This window comes from Pteropus medius, unplaced genomic scaffold, assembly GCF_902729225.1.
Source record: "Pteropus medius unplaced genomic scaffold, Ma_sr-lr_union100, whole genome shotgun sequence".
In the NCBI taxonomy this organism is placed as follows: Eukaryota; Metazoa; Chordata; class Mammalia; order Chiroptera; family Pteropodidae; genus Pteropus; species Pteropus medius.
The window spans coordinates 913,047-928,433 of record NW_024350923.1 but is presented as its reverse complement, the minus strand read 5'-3'; the positions used below and the strand labels follow the sequence as shown (position 1 = coordinate 928,433).

General features: G+C 66.9%; 1 protein-coding gene and 1 long non-coding RNA gene across 2 annotated transcripts in view; both read left to right on the top strand.

Moving 5' to 3' along the window:
* Positions 1–1,897: 1,897 nt before the first annotated feature.
* On the top strand, positions 1,898–4,070 carry LOC120584617 (uncharacterized). Its single transcript, XR_005648087.1, has 3 exons — positions 1,898–1,965; positions 3,815–3,875; positions 4,018–4,070. It is a non-coding gene; the product is annotated as an uncharacterized LOC120584617 (long non-coding RNA).
* A 2,889-nt stretch (positions 4,071–6,959) lies between these two features.
* The window catches only part of CTSD (cathepsin D), a 12,788-nt gene continuing 4,360 nt past the window's right edge, over positions 6,960–15,387 (top strand). Inside the window, exons 1-8 of the mRNA XM_039840383.1 lie at positions 6,960–7,118; positions 9,155–9,314; positions 10,886–11,009; positions 11,431–11,549; positions 12,940–13,166; positions 14,750–14,872; positions 15,041–15,185; positions 15,273–15,384. Of these exons, the coding sequence (XP_039696317.1) occupies positions 7,048–7,118; positions 9,155–9,314; positions 10,886–11,009; positions 11,431–11,549; positions 12,940–13,166; positions 14,750–14,872; positions 15,041–15,185; positions 15,273–15,384 (1,081 nt within the window). The 5' untranslated portion in view covers positions 6,960–7,047. The remainder of the gene's footprint in view (positions 7,119–9,154; positions 9,315–10,885; positions 11,010–11,430; positions 11,550–12,939; positions 13,167–14,749; positions 14,873–15,040; positions 15,186–15,272; positions 15,385–15,387) is intronic.

Here is a 15,387-nt window from a genome sequence, read left to right as displayed (position 1 = left end):
GAGAAGCCCCCCGGCCACCGGCCACGCTGCGGGAGAGTGACCGCTCCGAGTGCGGGACTCGGTCTCCGTCCTTCCCCCCGCCCCACTGCTGGCACTCGGCCGCACCCCAGGCCCTTCGCCCAGCCCTCTGTCCTGCACGCCGTGACCGTCACCGCCACCGGCCACCTGGCCACCGCCACCGCCCCCTCACGACCCCTCGGGGGCGTCCTCTCCAGGGCCTGTGAGGAGCCTGCCGGCCTCATGCGGGCTCTGAGAAACACAGCTAGAGGCCCGACTATCTGCAGAGAGAGGGCGAGGTGCAGTTGAGGGAGGTGGCTCACGTGACCGTGGGGGCTGCAGGTCCAAACTCCGCGGGGGACCGCAGGCTGCAGACCTGGGGACGTGCGGGGCTGCACGGAGAGCTGTCTGCAGGCCGACCGCCTCCCACCTCGGGGACCCAGTCTCCCTCTCTTCAGGCCATCAGCTGATAGGGCGAGGCCCACCACACGGCGGAGGGCAACCTGCCTTCCTCCGAGTCTGCCGATTGGGGCGTCAGGTACACCCGAAGATCACCCGCACAGAAACGTCCGGAACGTTTGACCACGTGTCCGGGCAGCACGACCGGCCACAGCTGTCACGCGATCTCTCCCCGCAGTGTCCTGCGTGAGGCAGGCCTCCCCATGTCCCCACTCGGCCTCGAGGTGCCGGCGTCCCCCCTCCGTGGCCCACAGGTTTGCCAAGCGCAGGGCACAGCACGTCAGCATGCGGTCCCCCAAGGCCCCCACGTGGCTGCCGGCCCCCTGCCCCACCTCCCTATGACGGAGGAAGGCCATGGCTCAGGGCTCAGCCCTTGGCACTGGACGGCCTGCTCCAGGGGGCTCGTGAGCCCCTGGGACCCCGGTCTCCTCCTCGTCAGCACCTGGGCTGAGGCCCCGAGATGCCGCTCTGTTCTCAGAGCCTCTGGGCTCATCTGCATCTCAGAACCAGGACCCTGAGCAGCCCAGCAGAACTCACCACGTCTGCGTGTGCGTATGTGTGTGCGTGTGTGTGCACGCGCGCACGTGCGTGTGATGCGGGTGTGAATAACGAAAGGTCGGCCAATCCGCCCACCAGACTGAAGGAGGCAAACACCCTCTGCAGCACCTGGACTCAGCCAGATGTCCCCAAGACACCGCCTGCACGTCAGGCCCCTGCGGGTCCAGACCCAGGCCTCACACTAGGCGCCGGGGTGCAGGGGTGTAGCAAAGGCCCGCTGGGGGAGGGCGCCCGGGCCAGGCGTCTGGTCACTGTGGGCCTGGGAGCTGCTTCTCCGTGCCATGCCATGCACGGGGCATGGCCAAGGTGGGGGGCCCTGAGGGCCCATCCTGGGTCAGGGGGAGGGAACTTGGGGTGCTGGCTGGCTCTGGTGGGGAGAGCAGAAAGGCACAGGGACCTTTAACCAAGCCAGGTCCTGCAGGGCAGGCCGGAGCCCCATGCCCGGGGCCAGGAGTAAATCTGGAGCAGCTGAGCCTGGCACCCCGTTCCCTGCCCTCGCCGGCCCCACCCCGCACTCGGGCTCCTGTCCAGGGTCAGCTGAGCCACAGCTAATTCCCTCACGAGGCCTCCTTGCAGCCCTTGAGGAGCTAATAGCCTGAGCCAGCAGCTGGGCCCCAGGGAGCTGCACCCCACTTCCTCCTGAGGGTCTGAAAGTGGGGTGACTCAGCCCCAAGAAGAGGGTAAGGCAGCGAGGACATCCCAGCAGGCATGACTCAGCATCTCGGCTGCTCCTCGCCCACCTCCCAGGGGGACAGGCTGACAAGCCACTTCCTGCCCTGACCCTGAGCGGCCCTCCACCTCTGCCCAGGTCTGCTCCGGGTGGCACCAGCACCCGCAGACCCTCCCTGTCTCTGGGGCCACCAGGCCACCGCAGGTCCACAGAAGGGAGTGGCAGGGACCCTCCCCTCCCCCGTTTCTCCCAGGGTTGCTGGGGGCCCTTGCAGCCTCCAGGTGAGAGCCTGGTAGGGGGCGGGGAGGCCAGAGCAGGGAAGAGACCACCTGCTCGTTAGGGCCCGGCTCCTGCCACCGAGGGGGTGGGGTGGGCAGGACGGAAGCTCCACGGCCTGGCCGCTGCCCGGCCGGTCTGCAGGGTTCTCATGCTGTGCGTGGGTGGTCTGCTTCCTCTCGAGGCCCTGGAGCCGCCGTGTGAACCTGCCACACGTGGTCAATCTCGTCTCGTGTTAGGGACAAAGCTCCTGCAGGCTCTGGGGTGCTTGCCATTGTTTGGGGCCCTGCCAAGATGCTGTGTGTACATTCCCGTACCCCACGAGGCGACCATCGGACACGCGCCTAGGAGAGGCGTCCCTGGTGGAGGACGGCTCGGGACGGGCTTCTGAGGACAGGGCTACACGGGGTCGCCAAGTCGCCATCCTGCCAGCTGCAGCATCCCACCAGCCTCGGGGTGCCCCGCGCCCCATCCAGCCTCGGGGTGCCCCGCGCCCCATCCAGCCTCGGGGTGCCCCGTGTCCCGTCGGCGTGTGGCACATGGCCCGGGTCCCAGCAAGTGAAGATGAGAGCCCCTCATGGCAGAGTCACACAACAGGAGGCTCCGTGGCCTGAGGGACAAGCAGACCGCACGCCCAGCACGCACGTCACACACCTGCACTGCCTCGCCCGCGTGCGAAGCACCTGTCAAGCCACCTGCCCTTGTTTAAAACTCTTCCAGCCGGGCCGGCCGCCTCCCTATTGATTTGCGGTTCTTTCTGTATCTCAGATGCCAGTCGCTGGTCGGACGTGTCCCAGAAACACAGCCCGCTCTCCGTAGCCCGCGGTCCACTCTCCCGCATCTCGAGGAGCCGGCGCGAACAGCGTCCAGCCCAGTGTATCGCCTTCCCCCGAGCTGAGATTGGCAGGCCGTGCTTTTCTGTTGTCGTTTTTTTCCTAGCGATAGGCTTTATTTTTTAGAACAGTTCTGCACAGGCGGGAAGGTCGGCAGACGGGGCCGGGCTCCCTGAAGCCCGCCCCGCCCCCCACAGCGTCGCCCATTTTCGCCGTGCTGTTGTGCACGTTCGTGGCGGTTGCCAAGCCCGTGTTTTATCACTGATCCAAGTGCAGAGTTTACGTGAAGGAAGGTCCGCTCCCTGTGTCGTGCCTTCTGTGGGTTTTGAGGAATCTATGACAGCCTGTTCCCAGCATCTCAGCGTCACCTGGAGCAGCTCCGCTGCCCAGAGAATCCCGTGCTCCACCTGTTCACCCTTCCCTCCCCCCCACCACCCCAGATGGCCACTGGTCATTGCTGACCCCATAGTTCTGCCTCTTCCAGTACGTCACATACTTGGGATCGTGTGGTCTGTAGCCTTCCCAGATGGCTTCTCTCACTTAGTCACATGCACTTAAGGTTCCTCCATGTCTCTTCGTGGCCTGAGGGCTCATTTCTCTTTGACCGAATGGTACCCTCGTCTGGAAGGACCACGGTTTGTTCATCCATCGCCTGCCGAAGGACATCTAGCGACTTCCCAGTTGGGGCAATTACGAGCAAAGCTGCTGTAACGCGTGTGCAGGTTTTTGTGTGGACATCAGGTTTCAGCCCCTTTGGGTAAATACCAAGGAGCGTGATTGCTGGATCGCGTGGCAGGAGTGTGTTCAGTTCTGCGAGAAACCACCAAACTGTCTTCCCGACCGTCTGCACCGTTTTGCGTTCCCACCGGGGCGAGTGACATTCCTGCTGGTCCTCGTCCCGCCAGCGCCCGGGGCTGCCGCTCTGGGCTGTGTCCGGCCGGCGGGCGGCGGGGCAGCTCGTTTTAACGCGCGCCCCCTGACGACATCAGTGTCTTTTCATTTGCATGTTTTCCCTCTGCAGGTCTCCGGGTGAGGGTGACGGTGACTTATCTGTTCAGATCGTTGCCCGGTTTTTAAACCGGGTGAGTCATTTTCTCACTGCCGAGTTTGAAGGGTTCTTTGCGTATTTTCCGTGCAGATCCTTTACCAGGCGTGTGTCTCGCGGTCTGTGGCTGTCTTCATTCTTTTCACGGTGCTTGTCAGCCTTTTTTTTTCTTTTAACAGGTTTGGTGTTTTGGGTGTGTTTCCTGTTTAAACAACAAATTTCTGTTGGTTCCAAGGTCATGGTCTCCTTGGCCTTTTCTTCCCCTAAAGGAGTCCCTGTCGCTCGAATCCACCGGGGACGGAGCGCCGCACATGGTGTGACGACAGATCAGATCGAGACGCTGCCCCCAGGGGCTCCGGTGGCCGAAGGCCGGCCCTCCGCACGGCGTGCCCACCGCAGGCTCCCCTGCTCCGCCGTCCGCTTGCCTACCCTGCACCGACACCACGGCCTGGACCACGGGATGCGGTCGGGAGCCGTGCTCTGAACGCCGCCCCTGCCCGGTCACTGCAGCTGTCCTCCGTGCAGTGGAGCTGCTACCTCCGGAGGTCCGCGTGGGAACCCTCCCCGCGGCCCCGAGGCCACGCCCTGCCCCGGCTGCTGTCCGCTCGGCCTCCAGGCGCTCGTCCCTGGCCTCGCCTGCCCCAGCGCCTCCTGCTCCATCTCCGTAGCTGGTCCTCCCTCGATCCTGGAGCCGCCTAAAGTGCAGACGCTCCCAGGGCCTCTTCTGGTCTCTGTCCCCTGACCGTGTCCAACCTCATCACTTAAATACCGTTGATCGACCATCACCCTCGTCCCTCCCTCAGCTGGGATCTGTCCTCTCGACTCCTAATGCCAAGGACGGCTCCCACTCAGCAGCCACTGTGCGTCCCCTGGGCATTGGCTCAGCGGGACACATCCAAAACTGAGCTCCGGGCCTTCTCCCCAGGCCCCTCCTCCTGCATCTGGTGCCGTCCAGCCAAGAGCATGCCACCTTGCGGCTCTATTGGACAGACCCCCGGTCGGTACCAACCCCTCCATTGCACACCATTTGTCCCATCCACCCGGAAATTCTACTGACCCTGCCTCAAAAGTGGGTCCCGAAGCTGATGGCTTCTTGCCATCTTCTCCACCCAGCCCGTCCAGGCCGCACGGCCTCCCAGCCAGGCCCCCACTCAGCACGGCAGCCACAGTGATGCTGACAGGGCCCCCTGACCTCTGACCTCGTCCGTCCCCACCCCCTCGCCTGCGCTCTGCTCAGCTGACTGTCCCCCCTGAACTCGGGGCAGGCTGCGTTCACTGACCTCCGTAGAGTCTGGTCACATGAGGCTTCTCCCATTGCGACACCTCCTTCCTGTCACCCCGTGTCCCCCAAGCATTTGTCTCCTTGCAACGTCCTGTGTCAGCTGCCTGTGTGATGACCGACGCCCAGCCTAGAGTGCGAATTCCACGAAGGAGGGGTTCCTGGGTTGCTCCTGGGATTTCTCAGTGCCCCGGGCATGTGGGGGTGCTCGACAGTTACCTGTGGGAAGACGAGCAGATGCCCAGGGTCCCAGAGGGACTGACCCACCAGGCGTCTGAATGGAGGTCAAGGATGGCGGCTTCCACCCCTCTTGCCCCGACTCGCCAGCAGCCCCGTCTTGCCTGGACCTCGGCTCCCCCTCCGGGAGTCCCTGGCCCCTGGTCCACAGCCCCTGGAGCTAGAGACCGCAGCATGCCCTGCCCAGAGTGCCACCTGCCCAGCAGGCCTGGCTTTGGGCTGCTCGGCCAGCCGTCAGCCGGGCACATCCAGGGCCTGAAGGTCTGTGCTGCGCCCATTGCCTTTGTCCCGGGCCCCTCTTCCTGGCCCTGCCCCATACGTGGCAGGGCACTGGGGACAGAGCCCTCCGGGACCTCACGCCAACCACGCAGGGCTCCCCGATGGGCTTACTGACCTGTAGTGGGTGTCTCTGGCCTGTGAAAGAGCAGAGACCCCGAGGTGCCTGACCAATGCCACAGTGTTTCTTGGAGAGCACAGGCCCCAGGCCACAGAGGCTGCTTGTGATGGAAACACGGGCTTGTCGGGCGCTGGGCGGCAGGTCCTGGACTCTGCAGTCACGTCTGATAGAGCTGCCCATCGGGGAGGGGCCCCTGAGCTTGCGAGTAGTCCCTCTGAGACCCCCCAAGCAGCCCTTCGTCCCTCCCGCACGACTGTGCCACACCCACCGCGTGCCAGGAGACGCTCTGGGTACCGAGAAGTGGTGGGAACAATGCAGAGGTCTCTGCTCCCTGCTGAACGGACTGACCGGTGGTCTCTGCCGGCGGATGGGGCCTCTCCACCCTCTGGGCCACCAGAGGCCCCTGCTCAGCTGCCGTCCTCAGGGGAAAGCCCAGGGGTCTCTGCCTTGGCTCGCACGGGCGCTGGCACACTCCCGCCAGCTCCGGCCAGACACGCCGGCTGCCTCTGACCCCCGACCGTCCACACTGCCAGCCTCGTGAGTGCCTCTGTGACTGCGGTCACTTCCTAGCACATCCCTGCACTTAGTTTCCCTCTTGACGGGGCCTTCCGAAAAGCGGCCTGTCCAAACTGCCCTCCCCCTTCGTGTCAACCCCTGCCCCTCCGGGCTGGGACTGCGGACAGGGAATGCAGTTGGCTGTCTCCTCAGACAGCTGAACTTGGCTCCTGACACCAGCTAGGGCAGGAAGGAGTGAAGGCTGAGGTCCTGGAGGGCAGCGGTCACGGTGGCCTCAGCGAGGCTATAAACTAGTGGAAACGAAGGACTCACCACCCCCCGAAGATGGGAGATGGGGTTCCTTATATGATCCCACTGCACAGCATCTTTTGAGTTGGGATCTGGAGGGGACCGTGCGCCTTATAGGCGAGCGGGTTTGGGGTCCAAGAACCAGGCGGGCTCAGGGCTGACACGGCAGGGCCAGGCCAGGCGCTGCGGGGTGGTGCGGAAAGCGAGGCTTTTTCGGGGTCGGGGTCGGGGGCGTGCGCCCGCCAGGGCAAGGCGGAGAGCGCGCCCCCGAGCGCCGTGCGCGGGCCCGAGCGGGGCGCGTCTGCAGCCGGCCCGGGGTCGCCCCGCCCCGGCCCCGCCCCCCGCCTCCGGCCCCGCCCCGCGCGCACCGGCCGCGGCCCACGTGACCCGCCCCGGTGCAAACAAGCCCGTCAGCTGACTCGTCCCCACTGCGCCGTCATCCCGGCTAAAGCGCGCGACCTCCGGCCTCCCAGCTCCAGCCCGGCCGCCGCCATGCAGCCCCCCAGCCTGCTGCTGCTGCTCGCCCTCGGCCTCCTGGCCGCGCCGGCCGCCGCGCTGGTCAGGTGAGGCCCGCGGCTCCGGGGCGCCGGTGCTCCGGGGCCGCACGCCCCCAGTGACCTCCGTGCACCCCGCCGTTCCCCTCCGTTCGCTCCGCACCCCCCGTGGGATCCGCGTGCCGCGTGAGCCCTGATGACCCCCGAGCGCCCCCCGCCCCGGCCCCGAGGTGCCCCCTCCTCCGCGGTGCCCCGCGCGGCCTCCTGCAGAGCCCAGCCGCCGGCGGGGCGAGGGAGCTCACAGATGCAGGGTTCGCTCTGGCCCCCGCCAGCCGAGCGACTCCCCTCCCTCCCTTCTTGTGGGAACACAGGGAGCGGGGCTGTGACTGCGAGCTAACCCAGCCTCCCCAGGACAGGTGGATTGGGGTGCTTGTTCTGAGGGCCCGCGTGTGAAAGTGGAGAGACCCAGGTGTTGACCCCTAGGATCTTACCACGGGGCCGTGGGTTGGGAGACCCCCAGAGCCACCCTGGGAGGCCCAAATGCCCCGGAGTCGCCAGGGAGTTAACTCAGAGATGGCCTGGGGCTCTGCCCCGATGAGGACCGTGTCCCCCTCATGCCTGAGGACCTGCACTTCTGTGCCAGGTGAGGCCACCGACTGCCAGGCCCGAACCAGGGCTGTGCCACGCCCTGCCAGCCAGGATGAAGAGGGTCCCCTTGGCCCCCATGGTCCCACTCTTGCAAGGCCGCTTGTACTCCCACCACGGGGGAGGGCGCTCTGGGCCGACCCTGCCCCCGCTTCCCCAGGGGCCTTTGTCTTAGGTCTGCTCAGGCATCCTCCCACCTCTGCTGTGAGCCTTTTGCCTGTGGGCAGGTGGGTGAGGCCCTCAGGCTGGGGAGCGGGCTGGGGACATGGCCCGGGCTGAGTGGGGCTGGGCCTTGCCAAAGGGCTGTCCTGCGTGGGCTTCTCTGTGGGCTGTGACTTGGGAGGAGGAGTCCCAGCTGGGGCACTTGTGGGGGAGCAGCTGCAGGTCTGAGTCTGCCCAGCCCCACCCACAACCCCCCATGGAGAGCAGTGGGGGGGGTACGTGGGGGGGGCTCCTTGGGCAGGACAGCTGAGCCAAAGCCCCTCACACCAGCCCAGGTCCTATGGGACTGATGACCACTGTTTCCTTGGTTACTTGAGGAGCATGTCCCTCCCCCAGGCCAGAATCTCTGGCTTTCCCAGCCTACCAGCTCTTAGGCAAGAATCCAATCTTCTTGGAACACACCCTGGGCGTGTCAGGAGTAGCCAGCCATGACCTTGAACTCCCAGATCCCTGGGCTGGGAAGACATTTCGTCCAAGTGGTTCACTTAGCTCAGGTGTGCTTTCCTGGACCATGGAGCAGGAAGCAGCTCAGACCCAGGGGAGCTGGGGACCTAGGGTACGGTGGACCCCTCACACCGCCCTCGATGGTGGAGCCCCAGGCACCAGAGATCCAGAACCTCAGCCTCGTGTGCCCTGCTGCGGGCAGACCACCAAGGCCCCGGCTGCACGTGTGCACTGGGAGGCGGGGGCCCCCGTGCAGGGTGCTCGCGGTGGGGCGCCGTGGGGCCTGGGTGGCAGAAGGCTGGCTGGAAGCCGACCCCTGGCTCTCCAGGTGCAGTCATCGCCCTCCCGCGTTCCGTGTCCCAGTGAGGACAGTGACAGATAGATCAGCAGTAAATGACCCAGGTCATTTCGGGGTGAGGATGATGGGAGGAAACTGGGTGACATGAAGGGTGACCGAGGGCAGGCAGTTGAGGGCTTCTCGGCAGGAGGTGGCTTCGAGGTCCCATCTGATGGCAGGAGGTGGCCGCCCCGGGGAGCAGAGGCGGGGACTGTGCTGGCACGAGGTCTGAGTGGAGCAGATGGGCTGGGGGGCCAGGCGAATGGGATGGCTCAGAGGACTTCCTGCAGGGGTGGCAGGCGACTGCCCACACCTAACGGACCCCACCAGCCACTGCCACAGAAGAGACCAGAGTGGACACGGGACGAGGGGGCTTTCAGAGCCCCTGGTGGCTGAGGAGGGGGAGGGGGAAGCGGGAAGCGAGCCCTCCCTGAGGAGGCCCGATCCCCTCTTACAGAATCCCTCTGCACAAGTTTACGTCCATCCGCCGGACCATGTCGGAGATGGGGGGCCCCGTGGAAGACCTCATCGCCAAAGGGCCCATTTCGAAATACGCCCAGGGGGCGCCCGCTGTGAGCGGGGGGCCCATCCCTGAGATGCTCAAGAATTACATGGACGTGAGTTCGGGTGGGGCCTGGGCCTGGGACCTGGACTGCACTGAGTCCTTGCTGTGGTCTGTCACAGCTGGCCTTCGGGAAAAGCTGCTCAGAGTGGCCTGTTGGACGAACTGCCTGTGGGGGCGGAGCTTCCCGGGCCACGCCCCCTACCCCATGAGGGTGTTCACTTCCTGTGCAGTTTGCACAGTCCCGGGCTTCTGCCCGGCTTGGGGGACCAGTTGGGGTGGCCTGGGCACCTCCGCAACTTCTCGCCTGAGTGCCACTGACCCTCGGCTCAGAGCTGGGCAGGCGCTCGTCCTCAAGTCTACCCTGTGGGGAGTGGGGACAGCGTCACCCTCTACAGATGAGAGAGCTGGGCTCAGGGCCACCAGCGGGGCGTGGAGGAGCCAGCATCAGATGTGGGCCTGCCCCGGGAGGCTGCAGGGTGGGGCACAGGGGTCCCAGAGATTGGGTATCAGGGCCTGCCTGCCAGGGCAGGACTAACTGCCTGGAGCTGTGTCAGAGGCCTGGGGCAGCCCGGGATCCAGCCGCTGCTGCTCCTTATGTGGGAATTAGGCTCAGACCTGGACCGTTCCAGAAGCCACACAGCATGCTGGGGCGGGGCCAGCCTGCTCCGGGCTTGGAGGCATCTTCCCTGTGTGCCCTGAGTTTTGGGCAGTCCATTTGCCATTGTTCTTCCTGAAGTTAGGACAGGCGGCTATGTCCTCTATCCTGCTTGGCTGGAGCCCCAGCCGTGCCAGGAAACTGGCACCTCACAGGCGTGTGACCAGGCTGGTGGAGGGTGGCCACATGCCCGGGGACAAGTGACCAGTTCCTGGTTTTTCCAAGTGCCCACACACTGGGAGGTTCGCTGAGTCACTGTCCCCCACACCCTCCCTGGACACTTTCGCTGGGTCCTGTGTCCGCAGCCGTGGTGCTCCCTGGAGCCGGGTAGCTGGGGAGAGATGTCCCGGGGGGATTGGTGCCAGAACCACGTGGCGACCGGCATTCCAGTCTCCCTCCCAGGGGAAGGGGTCATCCAGACAGGCAGGGCCCAAGTGGCCCCAAGTTCAAGAATGTCCGTACCCGCTGATCTACAAGAGGCCAAGGACAGGGCTTCCCGTTGAGGCTCGGAGGGATACACGTGCTGCTCCTGCTCGCTTGAGCACCCCCAGGCTGCCCTGGCCCCGGTGTGAGCAGACGGGGACCTGAGGCCCAGAGCAGTCAAGGTGGGGTGGCTGGGTGACGAGGTACTCTCAGCCTGCAGGGTGCACCTCCTCCCCTTGGCCGCCCGGACCCCACTGCCTAGGAGCCTTCGGGCTTGGCCCGCAGGGCAGGGGCAAGGTCGGGGCTGAGGCCGAAGAGTCAGGCCCCGACTCTGCCCTGGCCTCGGTGAAGCCCTTGCCGCCCGAGGCTGGGTGGCGGGCCGAGCCTGTGCTGACTCCGCCGGGACCACTGGTTTCCTCCTTCAAAGGAGGGTCTTCCCTGCTCTCACCTGGGCAGATGGTGGGGCTGTGCCCGGGGGTCCGGGGAGCGGCGGTCTGGACCGCGGGTGCCCCCCGCCCCCGCCCTGATGGACGGCGCCCCCTCAGGCCCAGTACTACGGGGAGATCGGCATCGGGACACCGCCACAGTGCTTCACGGTCGTCTTCGACACCGGCTCCTCCAACCTGTGGGTCCCCTCCATCCACTGCAAGCTGCTGGACATCGCCTGCTGTAAGTCGCGCCTGCACGTCTCGGCCCAGCCGCCCTCTCCGTGGGCCTGGGAGCAGGCAGGGCGGTCGGGGGGCAAGGGGCACCCAGCCCCGTCCGCCCCACACGCACACTCCCCCGGGGAACTGCCTCCCTGTGGGCTGGCAGCGGGGACGAGGGCAGCCCCGACCTTCACTGACCCTCCTCCGCGGCTCGCTCCCGCCCGCTGGCCACACCAGACGCCCAGCTTCCCGGCGACCCTGTTCCTGCCAGCCTCGTTCTCTCTGGGCCGGGGCAAGGCACGAATGGGTTGAGACCACGTCTGGGGTGTTGGCCCACTGTCCCAGGCCCAGGGTCACCACCAGCAAACCCCAGCCCTGGGAGGGCGGCTGGGGGCCGGGGCCGGAGGTCAGGGGCGGCAGGCTGACGGCCCCCCGTGCCACAGGGATCCACCGCAAGTACAACAGCGGCAAGTCCAGCACGTACGTGAGGAACGGCACGGCCTTCGACATCCACTACGGCTCGGGCAGCCTCTCCGGGTACCTGAGCCAGGACACCGTGTCGGTGAGTCCGTCCCGGGCAGTGGGTGACAGGCCGAGACCCCACCCCAGGGGCAGGGCTCTGGGCTAGCTCCCTGGAGGGGCTCGAGCCTGGTGGCCGGCAGAGGTCAGCGGGCAGAGGGTGGAGGGCAGGGGGCACAGATGGCTTAATCAGAGGCCTAGGGCGAGGCAGAGCCTGGGCTCAGTGGTGACAAGCAGCGTGGAAGGCCCGGGCGCAGGCCTGGTGGCCAGGAAGGTTGGAGGGAGGCGGGGTGGGAGCTGCCAACGTGACGAGGGCTTCAGCCCCCGTGGTCCCCGAGGCCCGGGCACACAGGGCAGATCTGGGACCGGGGCCTGGTGGGTGCTCAGCACGACTGCCTTCTGGGGCAGAGGACCTGGTTTCACTGTGACGCATCAGGTTTGAGGTGCCAGCTGGGTGCTCGGGACCAGGCCTGCACCAGACGCCTGCAGCTGGGGGACTCGGGGAGGGTGGAGGTGGGTGGGGGTCCCTCCAGGGCCGTGCCCGCAGTAGAGGGTCTCTGGGGTCGAGTGCAGGATGTCCCTCCCCAGGAGCAGTCCACAGGTCCCTGGGGGCTCTGATCCCCTCCGGTTAAGCGCTGGGCGTGGTGCCGCCTCTGGCATTCTGGGTGGTGAGGGGCAAACATGGTCCCCTCCTGGCCCTGAGTGGGGCAGGAAGGCAGCAGCGCCTCCTTCAGGGCCAGCATCCTGCCCACGGGTCCCTGTCGGGTGGGCTCAAGTCGTCCCCTCTGGTGGCTTACACCTGTGCTGCTGGCTTGAGGACCCAGAGAGATGTCCCAGGGAAAGTGACCGGTGTCCCAGCCTCTCTCCTGGGGCTCTCTCCTCACGGGCCACCCTCCCAGGCCGCCCACATCCGCGACCCTCCTCGGCCTGCCCGGCGCCCTGGGGGTGCTGCGAGGGCCTGAGGCAGGAAGTTGGCCAACACGCTTCCCTCCCCGGGTGTCTCTCCCTGTGTCGGCCCCACAGCCGTTCCTCCCCACATCCTGTTCTCGCTCTGCAGTCCGCGGGGGAGGGGCAGTGTGGCCTCGAGTCTGCGTGGGGCTTGGGTCACGGGGTCCCAGGGTCCAGGACCTGAGCCCAAGGGCCGAGCTGGCCTTGCTGGGGAGGGCCGGGGAGGGCCGGGCGTGAGCGAGGGGCCTCCCTCTGCTCCGGTCCGGTCTGACAGTCCAGACCTCGCAGCCCTGTGCCCAGCCGCCCCGGCCACCCCTGGTCCGGTGTCGCCAGCCCTTCCCTCCTGCCCTTGCCCATCTTAAATCCCATGAGCAAGGCGATGGCCGGGGACAGCGGAGTGTCGTAGCTGTGGCCCCCATGTGCGGGTCCGGGGCTCAGGCGGGGCTCGGCGGTCCCCGTGGCCCACTGACCCGCGTGGCCCGCAGGTGCCCTGTAATTCGGCCCCGTCGCCGCCGGGCAGCGTCAAGGTGGAGAGGCAGGTCTTCGGGGAGGCCACCAAGCAGCCAGGCATCACCTTCATTGCGGCCAAGTTCGACGGCATCCTGGGCATGGCCTACCCCCGCATCTCGGTCAACAACGTGCTGCCCGTCTTCGACAACCTGATGCAGCAGAAGCTGGTGGACAAGAACATCTTCTCCTTCTACCTGAACAGGTGGGCGGCGCCCACCATCCCCCTCAGCCCGGCTGAGCTGCGGTGCGGGGGTGGGGTGGGGGAGCGGGGCGTGCTGCCGCACCCCGTGTCGACCCTCCGGGCACTGGGCCACAGCCCCTGACCTCTGACCTCACACAAAGCAGCCAGCAGCCCCTAGAGAGAGCCATGACTTGCCGGGGGTTTCCCCACAGGAGGTCTGGGGTCTTGGTGGGTGGGCCTCGCTCCTGCAAGAGCCAGAGCTGGTGACGGACAGATGCGGACCCCGCGTGGTTGTCAGCCCCGAGGGGACGAGGCCGTGAGCCCTGGTCTGTGACAGGCGCCCTGGAGGCAGGGGTCCAGGGGAGGTAGCCGGTTGGGTCTGGAGATCCGGTGGTGACGGGGGAGGGTAGGCACGAGGCAGCACTGCTCGGGGAGACCGTGGGGCGGTCCCTACGCCAGAGCAGCCTCCTGGCAGTGCCAGGCAGAGGGGTCCCACCCAGCATCACGTGGCAGGTGACCCGTGGCCAGCGGCCCTGGAAAGGGTCTCACGCGTCCAGCCTCGGTGTGCTCTTCTCAGGCAGTGACGGAGCTGGGGTGTGGGCGTGGGCAGGGGCAGCCTGCTGGTCCCTGCGCCCTGCTCTAGGGCCCACCACCTCGAAGGCCCACCTGGCGCTCGGGGTCTGACTGCGTTCGGCCTCTACATGGGTGCTGCCCTCTGTCTCGTACTCGGTCGGCGGTCTGCCGATGCTGGGGCACGGGGGACCTGGGTGGGGCCGCTGCCCTGGGAGCCCTCGGCCCTGGCGGAGGGGCACCCAGGAGGTCGGCCAGGCTTGGGCTCGGGGGCGGACAGCCCAGCGCTGTGACTCCGGCCGTGGGCCCAGGCGGAGGTAGAGTTCGGGGGAGGGCGTGAGGGGTGTGGCTCACAGGGACGGCTGGGTCGGGGCGAGCAGGGTGCTGGAGGCGTGTCTGGTTTCTGCTGGGACGCGGAGGCCTTGGTGGCGGGGGGACAGGGTTTGCCCGGTGCTTCCGAGCTCGGGGACAGGCCCAGAGAACGATGTCCCAGGACCTCGGGACGTAAGTCCCGGTGAGAGGAGGGGCCCGCCCGCTCCGGCCGTGAACGGAAAGCTGAGGTCTGAGGCGGGAGCGAGCGTGGGAGCATTTGGGCATGGAAGCAGTGCGTGCAAAGGTCCTGGGGCGGAACGAGGCGGCTCGGCTCACGGGTTGCCCGGCACCGCCTCCTGGAGGCCCTCCTTGGTTTTTCTTCCAGGCAGACAGCGTCCCCCTCCTTGGGCTCCTAGCGTTCCCTTCTCACCTGCCCGCTGGCCTGAGGCCTGACCCTCCCCGCTGGCAGCCCAGGAGCCCTGAGGCTGGAGCAGGGTCTCACCCTGTGGGGACTGGGGACGGGAGTGCCCGCAGTCCCCAGGGTGCGGGATCGGAGAAGGAAGCTCTGTTCCTTCTGGACACTGCGTCCTTGCAGCCCCGGGAAGGCCCTCGAGGTCGCCCTGCCCGCCCTTCCCTCTGACCTCCCGGCCGCAGCCAGCACCGCCCCCCCTCGTCCTGCGCTGCTGGCCAGGCCTCGACTCCCCGCCTCCATCTGCTTCCAGGGACCCCAACGCGCAGCCGGGGGGCGAGCTGATGCTGGGTGGGACCGACTCCAAGTACTACACGGGCCCCCTGAGCTACCTCAACGTCACCCGCAAGGCGTACTGGCAGGTGCACATGGAGCAGTGAGTACCGGCCGGGCGGCGGGGTTGGGGCGGCCTGGACCCCGTGCCCTGTCCGTCCCATGCGGCTGCGAGCCTGCTCTCGGCTCCTGGTGCTGACCTTGGGTGGGACGCAGCCTGCCGTGGGGGGTACCAGGTGGCCTGGGGGGGACTCAGCCACCTGTCCTGCAGGGTGGACGTGGGGAACAGCCTGACCCTGTGCAAGGCTGGCTGCGAGGCCATCGTGGACACGGGCACGTCCCTAGTGGTGGGCCCCGTGGAGGAGGTGCGTGCCCTGCAGAAGGCCATCGGGGCAGTGCCGCTGATCCAGGGCGAGGTGAGCGGCTGGGCGGGCGGTGGGGGCGCCCAGGGTGGCCGGGCTGCTTCCCCCAATCCACACACTGCTCTCTCCTCCCTCTTCCAGTACATGATCCCCTGCGAGAAGGTGTCCAGCCTGCCCGAGGTCACTCTGAAGCTGGGGGGCAAAGGCTACAAGCTAAGCGCAGAGGACTACACACTCAAGGTGGGGGGTGCGGGTG